The following is a 12,585-nucleotide window of genomic DNA, read 5'->3' on the forward strand; positions in this document are numbered from 1 at the left end:
AAAGAGTAGAACCGCAAATTAAATGGCCTGGTCTATCTAAAACCATATCCATATGAATATAGCTGTAAGGAACATGTTCATGTCACTATTACATCTTATATTTTGTAGAGAAACTACTCTTTAGATGTTTTTGTCTGTTCATTTTTTTCCTTTGTCCCACAAGCTGTACATTAATTGATCACCTTAGCTGGATCTTTAAATCGTTTAGAGGTGCGCTGAATCGGGGCGATCCTGTTCAGCGCACCACTGGATTATTAGATACCAATCTTTAAATCGAAATGGCATGGGCGTATCAGCGCGCCCAGTTGCGCGGTACAGGCGCGACAATGGTACTCAATGTACTCATCGAGTACCATTGCCATGCCAAACCGGGGTGAACTGTATTTAATAAATAAATATTTTTAAAAAGTTATTTTAATATTTTATTGCAAAACTATCGTGAAAACATTTTTATAGTTATTTTAAAAATATATAATAAGTTTATTCATAAAAATTATCTGTTTCCAGGGCTAGTCAAAACTTAACTGGCTATTATATATTTATCTAACAGTATATATTTAAGTATAGTTATACAATTATGAATTTAATATGTATCAAAGCTTTTAATTGAATGCTAAATCTCATATTAACAAGGATGACACCATACATCGGTATATTATAATTAACAAGCAGTTTAATAAGATAATCTAAAAACATTATATATCAAAAATGAATTCTTGTAATAGACATACTACATTAAGATGCTATGCTGGTAATATTTTATTAATTATAAAATTTTAAAAACACTGTAAAATATCTAAAAATCAAAATGTTTGAAATTGACATGTGAATATTCTGGTAATGATCATAGAGTTGTTATCGCTGCAAAATTAAACCTTTGAAAAATAATGTACAGTTTTATTAAACGTCAAACGTTATGCTTAAGTCAAGCTGTATATAATAAGAATTGAATTTATATGTAACTTAACATTGGTCTTAATATGACTTGGATCATACAACAGATTGTCATGTACTCTAATGAAGTGAAACTTGTAGCTGGCTAAGAAAAACGATCCCACAATTTACCTCTTCACCCCATCCCCTCACCTCCTACTGGATAAACGATCAGACTAGCAAGTGATGTCGATGTTAGCAACCTAAATTGACGACAAGCTTTCTTCTGTCATAATATCCACGTATATTCTATATCCTTTAACTTAACATTAACTATTTAAACTAGAATAAAAATAACATTATTTTATTTTTTAAAAAGAAAAATGATGTCCATAATTAGCGTTACAATTATAATTCTAAAGAGAGATTTGAATAAAGAAAAGAACAAAATGGTTGGTAAAAAAATATGATATTTAAAGTCAAAATGGTAAAATGCTAAATTTCTGTTTTATGTCTAGAGATAAACATATTTAGTTGTACTTAATTAAGAATAACTTTACTATTCAAAATTTATTAAAATTTTGCATCACATTTTCTTTGGTACTGTAATCTCTAGCATGCCAGCACCGGTCAACTTAGAGGTCACAGCATAACCTGAAATATATGAAATAATATTTTCTTTATCCATAACAGCAAAACTATAAATTCTTTGTCAATAACATTTAAAGAATTCAAAAAATACAGAGAACACCAACATATTGTAAAAGCTACTAAATAGTTGTTTATGTCTGTCTGTATATCGGCAATACCAGGCTTGTCCGATTCGTAGATCTAACCCTACAATATATCAAAAATTGCAAAAAAAACCCTAATTTACTTCATGAAAAGATATGTGTTAAAAGGGATATATTCAAGGCGTTTCTCTCAAATTATCTCTATTTTGTCTACATATACATTATGCATACTAAATCTATAATATTTGGAATATTATATCCTCTTCTTATTTCTATTTTTTTCTCTCTTTTTCTCTAACTCTCCCAATGGTGGAGCGTATTTAAAACAGCATCACTACTATAGGTCTTGATAGTCTCTTTTTAGAAAATAAAAAACTAATGATTTTTCCCACGAAAACAATCTTTAACTTAATTGTATAGTAAAAGTCAGGAATTAAAAATAGAACTATTGTTATGAGCAGCTGTAGAGTAGTAAAAATTTACTAAATGTCTATCTGTCCGCTAAGATCCAGTAAACGGCTGGACAATCGTTCTTAGATTTTAAAGGATACTTTGTATTAGTGCAGGGCAACTCAAGGATATTTCGAGGGGAGAGGGGGGGGGGGGTTGAGGGGTATTATGTCATTCACCCATTAAGGTAACAATATTTTACAAAAAATGGACAATTTTATGTTCATCCCAAATGATGGGAAAGCAAATTACCCCTTCTGTAGATTCAATTTATTTCTGGAAAAGTTTTGACACTCTTATTTTGAACTTAACAATAAATTTTTTCCTTTAAATAAAAGTTACCTAAAATTGACGTGGGCATAGCAAAAGTTTTCTCGAATACACTTGTCCTTGTAGTGTGACCTTCTTTAACTGTCTGGGTAATTACAACTATTACATCGTCGCCTTGGTTCTTTACTTCTATCTCTTCAGGCCTAAATCAAACAAATTATATTTTAAGTCTATGCTATATCAGTTACGCCCTCAGTTGTCTCTAGGGGCACTTGAGTCGAAGACACCCCCATTTAAAAAAAAACCCCGGTGAAAAAAACAAAGCCCAAACCTTAAATGTTTAGCAACTAATATGATTCTCATTTTATCACCAAAATATCTTTGTTAGGTATGAGAAAGAGATGTACTATCAAACCATGGTGAAAAAACAAAGCCCAAACCTAAAATGTTTAGCATCTAATATGATTCTAATTTTGTCTTGGTAATACTCTTTTCTTTGACTGGGAAATCCCGGACCATCCTTAAAAACAAAAAAATACAACTTTCAACATTTCAATATTTCAAAAATGCATTTATAATAGCGAAGCTATAAATCAAAATGCAAGTCTATATAATGCAATCCATCTGAAACTTTTAATGAGATACTTGAATTTCTTTGTTGCTAATCCGTATAGAACATTTTAAGTAAGTTAATCTCAAATAAGTGAAACAATTCGAATTTATTTACGAGGGATAAGTTAAAAACATTTGATGGTTCTAAAGTAATGTCGATAAGTTAAAGATATTTATTGATTAAAGCTTAATTTTTTTTTTCATAGTACTTTTTTCAAAGTGAACTTAATTTTACCTGGTCACTGTTTAAATCTTTCTTTATATTCAAACATAGGAGTCCATACTGAAAATATTAAATTTATTATTTTTTTTGTAAATTTCTTATTAAATGATATTTTGAAATCCTAAAACTATATGTTTTTTTTTTTGAATATGCTAAATTATGCAACAAATGCATTGCTAATTTTATGCTAAAATCATCTTTTTATTACTTGGACATGTTTTAATTTGTTATTCATTTAAAATAAAATATCTTACATCATAATTAGAGGAAACACTTCCTGGGTTTGGCTTGAATGGAGCATAAAATCTAAAAAATAATATCAATTTTAACAAGAATGTTAATATTTTAATTAATGTTAAATAATTCCTCGAAATTGAAATTTTCAATGTAATTAAACTCACTTTCTAGTATAGTGGAAGATATTTTTATATCCATTTTCAAATACTTCTCGTTTTCCTTTCAAGGTTAAGGCACTGTCTTCCAGCGTTATTTCTAAGTCCTAAAAAAGATTTATATAAAAAATGTTTTTTTTTTTAGGGAGAATTAAATACAAACAGAAGTTTTGGGCAGTCAGAAGTTTGCAGCTGTGCTGCTTTTTTTCTCAAATGATATATTTATCATATTCACTTGAGTTTTGAAGAAATGATTCCTATCTCGATAAGGAAAAATTTTATATTTTCAAATTTAAGTTTAAGTTCCCCTGTCACAGTAATCTTGCTACAGATTTACCATCATTCTAAATCTTCCATCATTCTAAATCTTCTCTTCAGTCCTCGTCATGTTGATAATTACAAACTAAACTTATCTGTACATTATAACCTGGAATGTCAATTTACCTGTACATTATAACCTGGAGGGTCAACTTACCTGTACATTATAGCCTGGAATGTCAACATACCTGTACATTATAACCTGGAGGGCCAACTTATCTGTACATTATAACCTGGAGGGTCAACTTACCTGTACATTATAACCTGGAATGTCAACTTACCTGTACATTATAACCTGGAGGGTCAACTTACCTGTACATTATAACCTGGAAGGTCAACTTACCTGTACATTAAAACCTGATGGGTCAACTTACCTGTACATTATAACCTGGAAGGTCAACTTACCTGTACATTATAACCTGGAAGGTCAACTTATCTGTACATTATAACCTGGAATGTCATCTTACCTGTACAATATAACCTGTAAGGTCTATTTCCTGTAAATTTTAACCTGGAAGGTCAACATACCTGTACATTATAACCTGGAAGGTCAACTTACCTTTACATTTTTTGTAAGGTCAACTTACCTGAACATTATATGGAAGGTCAACTTACCTGTACATTATAGCCTGGAAGATCCACTTCATATTGAAGAACATGGTTGTCTTCATAGATGGCTAATTCAGGCCTGTAAGTAAACAAATATTCAAAATAATATGTGAGTATTGAATAGTAAAAAAATCACAAAACCTTTATGAAATTATATATAATTGTATTTTGTAGGATGACCGACAGACTGACGGACCAAGTAAATAGTTTGCTGGGATGCTCTTTGGTAAGGGATATCTTCACCAAAAAATCTACAGTCTATCTGTAAAAACTGCCGAGAAAATCAAATTTATCCAAAGGGTTACAGACGAACGAAGAGACAAATTCATTATGTGAAGAATTATATGTTTGGAAAATTTGTTCAACTTACCGCATTTTTCTAATAATCTTTTTACATATGTCTTGTATCTATTATATCTGAAACTATACAAATTCATTGAATCTTTTTGTAACAAAAAATATTTGATCACAGAATAAAATTTAAAACATTTTCTTATTCATATTGAGTAAAATTTTAAAAAGTATTTCTTAGCTGAAAAATGCCTAAATTGCAAGTTTAATGACAAGAAAAAATTTATATTGTAACTAAACTTTAGACTCAGTGCAATGAAAAAGTAAAGGAATTTATTTTCATGTTATCAGTTATTGAAAGTGTGTTGACTAAATCTAATTGTTTTCTAAATCCAACACTCAACGGCAACACAGATACCTAGAGTGTTTAACAAAAAGTAAGTCAACATTAAAGACGTATTTTTAAGATGTCTTTTCACAAAAGTAACATTATGTATATCTGATTTTTCTGTGTATGTCACTAACTGTTAGACCGATTTAGTTGTCTTTTACAGGGAAGCTTTTGAAAGGTCCAGTGAATGTTTTAAAATATTTATAGAGAGGGTACATCCCCTATGATGATACACAAAAATACGTCTTCTGAAGATTAAAATCAGTGGCTGAAATGTTTTAACACTCAACTTAATGAATGAATTAATCAAAAGTCCCCATAGCTTTTAAGCCAACAAATAATAAAACGTTATTTAATAAACAGCCCATTGTCCCCTCTTTCTTTGGGAGTACATAGTTTTTTTCTTTAGCTTTTCTTGTTTAATGTTGTATGCTGTTGTAAACCTTAGTATATGAAAGGCGTTCAATTTTAAGGACGTTATAAAGAACTAGTTGAAAAAAGTTGTGTTGAAAATAGAATATCATTTTCTTATTCTCCACTGGTCTGTCATTATTCTAATTATTTCAAATCTGTTTACATACAATTCATGCAATTACTCTGGTACTATGGACTAAGAGATAAGGAATTCTACTAGAACGAATTTCGGAAACTGTACATAAAATGTTATTTTTATTTTGCCTAATAAGATTAAGTTATACACTAATAATTAGCTCTTGTTGTGAAATATAAGAAAGTAAAATTCCCTTGATTTGACATAAAATAATAGCCTGTAAATATAAGTTGAATAATGTAACAAGCATAAAATTGTTAATTCTACTTCAAAGATTCCGGAATAGTGTTCTGTACAACCGATAAGGAGTTAAAAGCAATGGAGAAAGATAAGAGTGATCAATATGTATTGCAATGTTTGAATTGGCTATAGAGGCAATCAATATAAATTATACTAACGGTTTCATCTCTAGCCTCTAGGGGCTTAGCCCTCAAGAATAAAATATCTGAAAACCACCACAGGGCTAGTAGGTATATTCCCTAAAGAATAGAGCCCAATCGGTTCAGTGGAATCTTAAGCTTCAGATAGACAGACATACATGCGTCTCGACCCGCAACTGTGGCGTAACACCCTGGTATGTGTGTGCCATTAAGATTAATGTCTTGACTTTAAACCTTATAACGTATTAAGACCGAATGCTATCCATTTCATCCTACAGATTAAAAATCATATTGGCACGCTAAAAAGATCAGGGCTTGTGGCAGCCATACATTTTCTTAAAGTATACAGCTATAGCTACCCGTATGCTGTCGCATCTGGGTGGCACTGATAATGATTAGCGACAGTATGGGGTAAAGAGGGTGGATGGAGGATTTTAGCAAGCTACAAGCTTATTTTCTGCTATGATTAAAAGTCACAAATATAATCTAAATTATTTGTATTGGAGGATCATTTTATTTGTTTATTATAGCAGTCATCAAAACCTCATACTTTTATAACAAGAAACAATAACGTTCAATACCGATATAATAGGTAAAGCTATATTTTGCCAATACTAAGTAATATGTTTATTGTTTATGCACACAACAAGATATTGGCTGCTTTACCTCAAAAACTTAACTCTCTCCCTTTTTAAAAAAATGATTAGAAAATAAGGGGACTGGGGGTAGCTTAACCCCTGCTGGGGACCCTTGTCCAGCGGGGCCTTAACCTGCGTTACCTCTAACCTTCAGGTATACCCAATTAAAACGCCAATATATTTTATCTTAGAAGTGTTTGAAATAAAGAAAAGCTTAACTAATTAAAAGATTAGAAAAATTAAATAAGGCTTTTTTTTAATAGGATTAAGTACCTAATTGCTTTAGAATTTGAGATAAAACTTACTACTACATGTACAATTCTGTTTATAATCATTATATATTAAAATCACACCTTTCACTATCATATAAGAACGGATCTTTTTACCAGTTTGCCTAACATACATGCATTTCTACTTGAAACCTCTATCTTCCTTGTAACACTGTTTTATCAAACGTTTAGCTACCGAACTCGAAATTCAATAAATCCTATATGCCGTTTCAAAGTTCTTAAGGTAAAACATACAGACACAAACAACATCCTTCTTCTCATCCATAAAAAATTCTTTAAAGTAAAAGATAAAATAACAATAATATCTATGTATATTATGCAACAGTTTCCATACATATACAAATACAATAAAAGCACTGTTAAACAAGGATGAAAACATCCATAAAAAAGTAACAAGATATTCCATCTCTCAATCATACCATCAGCTACATGTAAAGGCAAATTTTTAAAACGTATTAAAACATTTAAAAAGTTGATTTAAAGAAAAGAAATAGTACTATGGAAAGCATTTTTTCCCAACAATTTTTACCATTTAGCTTTTATAAATTAAATGACATAGAGTCATGTTCAACATTTCTTTAATTAGTATTTATTTTACAAGGCAAACTAAACTAATCCTAAAACATTTATTGATTACTATTTTAAGTATATACAACATAACTAGCTTCCATGGCACTATTCATGTTATGAAAAATGTAATTTTAAAATTTTTATTTAGCACCGATTAAAATTTCAAAACGTTCTCAACATTTCAAAAAGCACCAATTTCACAAAAAGAACATGTATAACAATAAAAATATTTTCGTCAACTAAATTGTTTTATTTTTAATTATAAGTCTATACAGGTGTTAGTTTTAAATAAAATATATATCTATAATTTTAGTATTTTATACTTTTAACATTTTTGTTTAATAAATCATTTTGTCGCTAAAATCTGTTAAAGAAATAAAGTTAAATAACATATAAAATGCTTTGAATTTTTAAATAAAATTTTGAGTATTGTTAAACTTGAACATTTAAAGAACTTATAAATATGAAACATAAAATAAATATTAGATACATAAACATAAGAGGATACAGGGATATGTCAATGGCGAATTAATAAATTTATAAATTTGAAAAAATGATTCAGGGACGACCAAGCTTTTTATTGGGGTAAAATGATTTTTATTAAGGTTTTTTATTTGGGGGGGGGGGGGGTTAATGTAATGATTTTAAGAATATTTAAAGGGAGATTAAATGGACGTCTATGCATTGATTTCCTATAAACAAAAATCCACGAAAATTTTTTGTTTGAGTTGATTGGTATCTATCATTGCCCTATCCCTGTATCCCTGATAAAAGAGCAGGTTCTAAATACTAGATGCTAAGGTTCTAGATGCCATGGGTCTAATTAAACTTGATGGGGACAGGTCTCTCTCTGTCGATGTTTGTAAGAGATTTGGGCAGGGGAGCAGAAATTGTCAGGACACCCTCCTAAAATAAAAAAAAAGATATAAAAATTTATACAATTTACCTCTCTATAAAATTTGATCAGTAAAGCTATTTTAAGACTTATATTGTTGTATGTCGAAGATGTGTTACTTCTACTGTAATGTAAGTTAGATTTCTGTTTTTTTTGTTAAGATTTCCAGGAAATTTACTTTGTATTTTGTCCGTGATTTCAAGGCGCGGAGCACCCGAAAATTTGACACCATCCTTACATTTTTAAATCCACCTTACCATTTTTGACACCATACCTTAAACAAAAACCGTAAGAGATATTTTACAGACAAGTAATGGGGAGCATTTTTATGGGAATGGATACTTTTAAAAGTCAAACAACAAGTGTCCATGATTTTTTTAACAACCACCTTAAATTTTAGGGGGTGGGTAACTTTTTTTGACATCTACACCCCCCTTAACTGGATTAAGAGGTTGTCGGCCTTTGTCAAGGGAGATGTAGAGGGTTGAAGGGGGGTGGATTCCCCGTCTGAACGCATCTGAACTCTACATTGAGAATTTACCTTTGAGAGTGAGGAAGAAATTGCATCTGGGTTAGCTCCCCTGGGAAGAGTAAAGCTCTGTGAGAAGCTGCGTGTTGAGTAACTGTTCCCACTTGAGGTCTTCTCTTCATGCTTAGCTTCAACCTTAACATTAACACAGGAATTGAGATGTTACTTATCAAAAACTCATTGACACTATTTCAAATCACCCAACCTCTAATAATTAATAATTAAACCTAGTAAAGGTTTTAGTAAGAAAATAGAAAATAGAAAGAACTAAAAATCATTTTTAAAGCTACATTGTGAGTATTTAGATTTTAATCAAAAAATTTCCAGACACAGCTCAAACTTCCAGACAATGGTAGTGCAATTAAAGGAAGTGTGATGTCTTTTTTTATAAACATTATTACCTTGACAGTATTATCCACAGTTTTAACAACCAGCTCTTCTGGTCTGAAATCCTTGACATTAACATGAATCTTGTAGTTGTCATTGTCATACTCCACCCTGGAGACTCCACTCTCAGAGTTGGCGGCTAGGATAGAATTCTCATGGTCAAACAGGCTTCCCTTTCTATTTTTAGAAAATATAAAATCTACCTAAAAATAAATGTCTATGAGTCTTTATGTAAGTCTCTCTGTGTGCGCCAAAGGATCTCGCTAAACACTAGACTGACATGGTTCTCCTTTACAGTGACGCTTATCATTGGTCCTGGGAATGTTTAAAACTAATTTTGGGGAGGGTAGCTCCACTCTCCCATGAGAAATCGGCCCTACAGGCCTCAAGGGGCGTAGAAGCTGAGAGCTCCATCGGATGAGAATCGAGATGCCAAGCCTCAGATGGACGGATGAACAGACATCATTCTACTTTAAATTTGAGACACGGAGTTTTTTTTTAATGTAATTGATACATGCTGAAAAAAGTCTAAAAGGACCAAAAAAATAACATTTCATTTTCTAATTTCCTGTCAAAGAATCCGGAATCATCAATGATGGAGGGTCTGGTGGCATCCAGGATGGATGACCTTGAGGGGTCGAGGATAGAGGACCTGGAGGTGGTGTCATGCAGGTTGGATCTGGACGTATCGTACAGGTTAGATCTGGCACAACAGATTATTTGATTTTATGATTAAAAATTTGTTGGTTTGTTGCTTTGTCAATTAGCTATTGATCTGTCTTTTTTCTGTCTGTTAGTCTTTTTGTTAGTCTGTCTTTTGGCATGTCTCGATCTGAATGTTAGTTTGTTTAATTGTTTTTTTTTTATTTGATTGTCTCTTTGTCTGTCTATTGGTCTGTTTGTTAATATGTCTTTTTTGTGTAATGACCACTAAGTTAGTATTTCTGGTTTGTCTCATTGTTCGTCAATTGGTTAGTCTAGGTTTTGTCTATTGGTCTGTATGTTGGACTTTTACTATTTGTAAGTTTGTCTGGTAGCCTAGTTGTTGAGCCTTAATTGGTTTTAGGCTATTTTTAAGTAAGATAAAAAGTAGTTATCAAATAATCATTCCTGGCAGAATCGTTTAGCAGATTTGATCTTGTAGATTCATGAATACTAGAGTTGTTATAATCTCTATTATCATCCCAGCTAGAAGGAGACATAACCTATAATATAATATACACATGATTACTCTAGAGTTGTTATAATCTCTATTATCATCCCAGCTAGAAGGAGAAATAACCTATAATAATATTTAATATAATATACACATGAATACTCTAGAGTTGATATAATCTCTATCATCATCCCAGCTAGAAGGAGAAATAACCTATAATAATATTTAATATAATATACACATGAATACTCTAGAGTTGTTATAATCTCTATTATCATCCCAGCTAGAAGGAGACATAACCTATAATATAATATACACATGATTACTCTAGAGTTGTTATAATCTCTATTATCAACCCAGCTAGAAGGAGACATAACCTATAATAATATTCAATATAATATACACATGATTACTCTAGCGTTGTTATAATCTCTATTATCATCCCAGCTAGAAGGAGACATAACCTATAATAATATTCAATATAATATACACATGATTACTCTAGAGTTGTTATAATCTCTATTATCATCCCAGCTAGAAGGAGACATAACCTATAATAATATTCAATATAATATACACATGATTACTCTAGAGTTGTTATAATCTCTATTATCAACCCAGCTAGAAGAAGACTTAACCTATAATAATATTTAATATAATATACACATGATTACTTAAGAGTTGTTATAATCTCTATTATCATCCCAGCTGGAAGGAGACATAACCTATAATAATATTTAATATAATATACACATGATTACTCTAAAGTTGTTATTATCTCTATTATCATCCCAGCTAGAAGGAGACATAACCTATAATAATATTTACTATAATATACACATGATTACTCTAGAGTTGTTATAATCTCTATTATCATCCCAGCTAGAAGGAGACATAACCTATAATAATATTCAATGTAATATACACATGATTACTCTAGAGTTGTTATAATCTCTATTATCATCCCAGCTAGAAGGAGACATAACCTATAATAATATTTAATATAATATACACATGATTACTCTAGAGTTGTTATAATCTCTATTATCATCCCAGCTAGAAGGAGACATAACCTATAATGATATTTAATATAATATACACATGATTACTCTAGAGTTGTTATAATCTCTATTATAATCCCAGCTAGAAGGAGACATAACCTATAATAATATTCAATATAATATACACATGATTACTCTAGAGTTGTTATAATCTCTATTATCATCCCAGCTAGAAGGAGACATAACCTATAATAATATTTAATATAATATACACATGATTACTTAAGAGTTGTTATAATCTCTATTATAATCCCAGCTAGAAGGAGACATAACCTATAATAATATTCAATGTAATATACACATGATTACTCTAGAGTTGTTATAATCTCTATTATCATCCCAGCTAGAAGGAGACATAACCTATAATAATATTCAATATAATATACACATGATTACTCTAGCGTTGTTATAATCTCTATTATCATCCCAGCTAGAAGGAGACTTAACCTATATAATAACAATCCTTATACTAAAGTAACAGGATGTTTGTTTGTGTGTGTACCGAAGGATCTCGCTAACCGCAAAACCGATCGGGTTCTCCTTGACAGGGTAGCTTCTAATAGGTCCCGGGAAGGTTTATAACTATTTTCTTGGGGGGTGGGACACCCCTAACCACCCCAAAAATGAACCCCCCCCCAATTTTTTATTTTATTTTTAAACTAAAATTAGAAATGAGGGGTTGGCACCCCCCCCCCCCAAAAAAAAAAAATCGCCCCCCCCCAAATTTTTGTTTACTTTTTCTTTTAAAATCTAAAATAAGAAATTGGGTTATTAATTTCGACTCTCTCCTCCTCAAGTGCCCCTAGAGGCCTCTAGGGGCGTAGCCGCTAGTAATCAAATATAGAAGTATAAGTCAACTGCAGATAAATCAATACTTTACAAAATATTCTGTTTGATATTTTTTTAATTGGTAAAATTGGGCTTTAGATTATTACATCAAACATTTCGAAAACAAGCAAAATTCAC

At 31.0% G+C, this 12,585-nt stretch overlaps 2 protein-coding genes across 2 annotated transcripts in view; both read right to left on the reverse strand.

The window, feature by feature from the left end:
• Window positions 1-1,222: 1,222 nt before the first annotated feature.
• The window catches only part of LOC145314502 (alpha-crystallin B chain-like), a 390,513-nt gene continuing 379,150 nt past the window's right edge, over window positions 1,223-12,585 (reverse strand). The window contains exons 2-9 of the mRNA XM_080154427.1: window positions 4,852-4,904; window positions 4,488-4,560; window positions 3,564-3,661; window positions 3,417-3,468; window positions 3,175-3,222; window positions 2,768-2,847; window positions 2,400-2,530; window positions 1,223-1,527 (exon numbers count right to left, since the gene is read on the reverse strand). Of these exons, the coding sequence (XP_080010553.1) occupies window positions 1,460-1,527; window positions 2,400-2,530; window positions 2,768-2,847; window positions 3,175-3,222; window positions 3,417-3,468; window positions 3,564-3,661; window positions 4,488-4,560; window positions 4,852-4,856 (555 nt within the window). The 5' untranslated portion in view covers window positions 4,857-4,904 and the 3' untranslated portion in view covers window positions 1,223-1,459. The remainder of the gene's footprint in view (window positions 1,528-2,399; window positions 2,531-2,767; window positions 2,848-3,174; window positions 3,223-3,416; window positions 3,469-3,563; window positions 3,662-4,487; window positions 4,561-4,851; window positions 4,905-12,585) is intronic.
• The window catches only part of LOC145314496 (uncharacterized), a 45,640-nt gene continuing 40,369 nt past the window's right edge, over window positions 7,315-12,585 (reverse strand). Inside the window, exons 15-19 of the mRNA XM_080154417.1 lie at window positions 10,513-10,607; window positions 9,971-10,105; window positions 9,417-9,579; window positions 9,028-9,150; window positions 7,315-8,497 (exon numbers count right to left, since the gene is read on the reverse strand). Coding sequence (XP_080010543.1) covers window positions 8,411-8,497; window positions 9,028-9,150; window positions 9,417-9,579; window positions 9,971-10,105; window positions 10,513-10,607 — 603 coding nt within the window. The 3' untranslated portion in view covers window positions 7,315-8,410. The remainder of the gene's footprint in view (window positions 8,498-9,027; window positions 9,151-9,416; window positions 9,580-9,970; window positions 10,106-10,512; window positions 10,608-12,585) is intronic.

The sequence above is a fragment of the Acartia tonsa genome, chromosome 3, assembly GCF_053477335.1.
Source record: "Acartia tonsa isolate MP-2025a chromosome 3, ASM5347733v1, whole genome shotgun sequence".
Taxonomy (NCBI): domain Eukaryota; kingdom Metazoa; phylum Arthropoda; class Copepoda; order Calanoida; family Acartiidae; genus Acartia; species Acartia tonsa.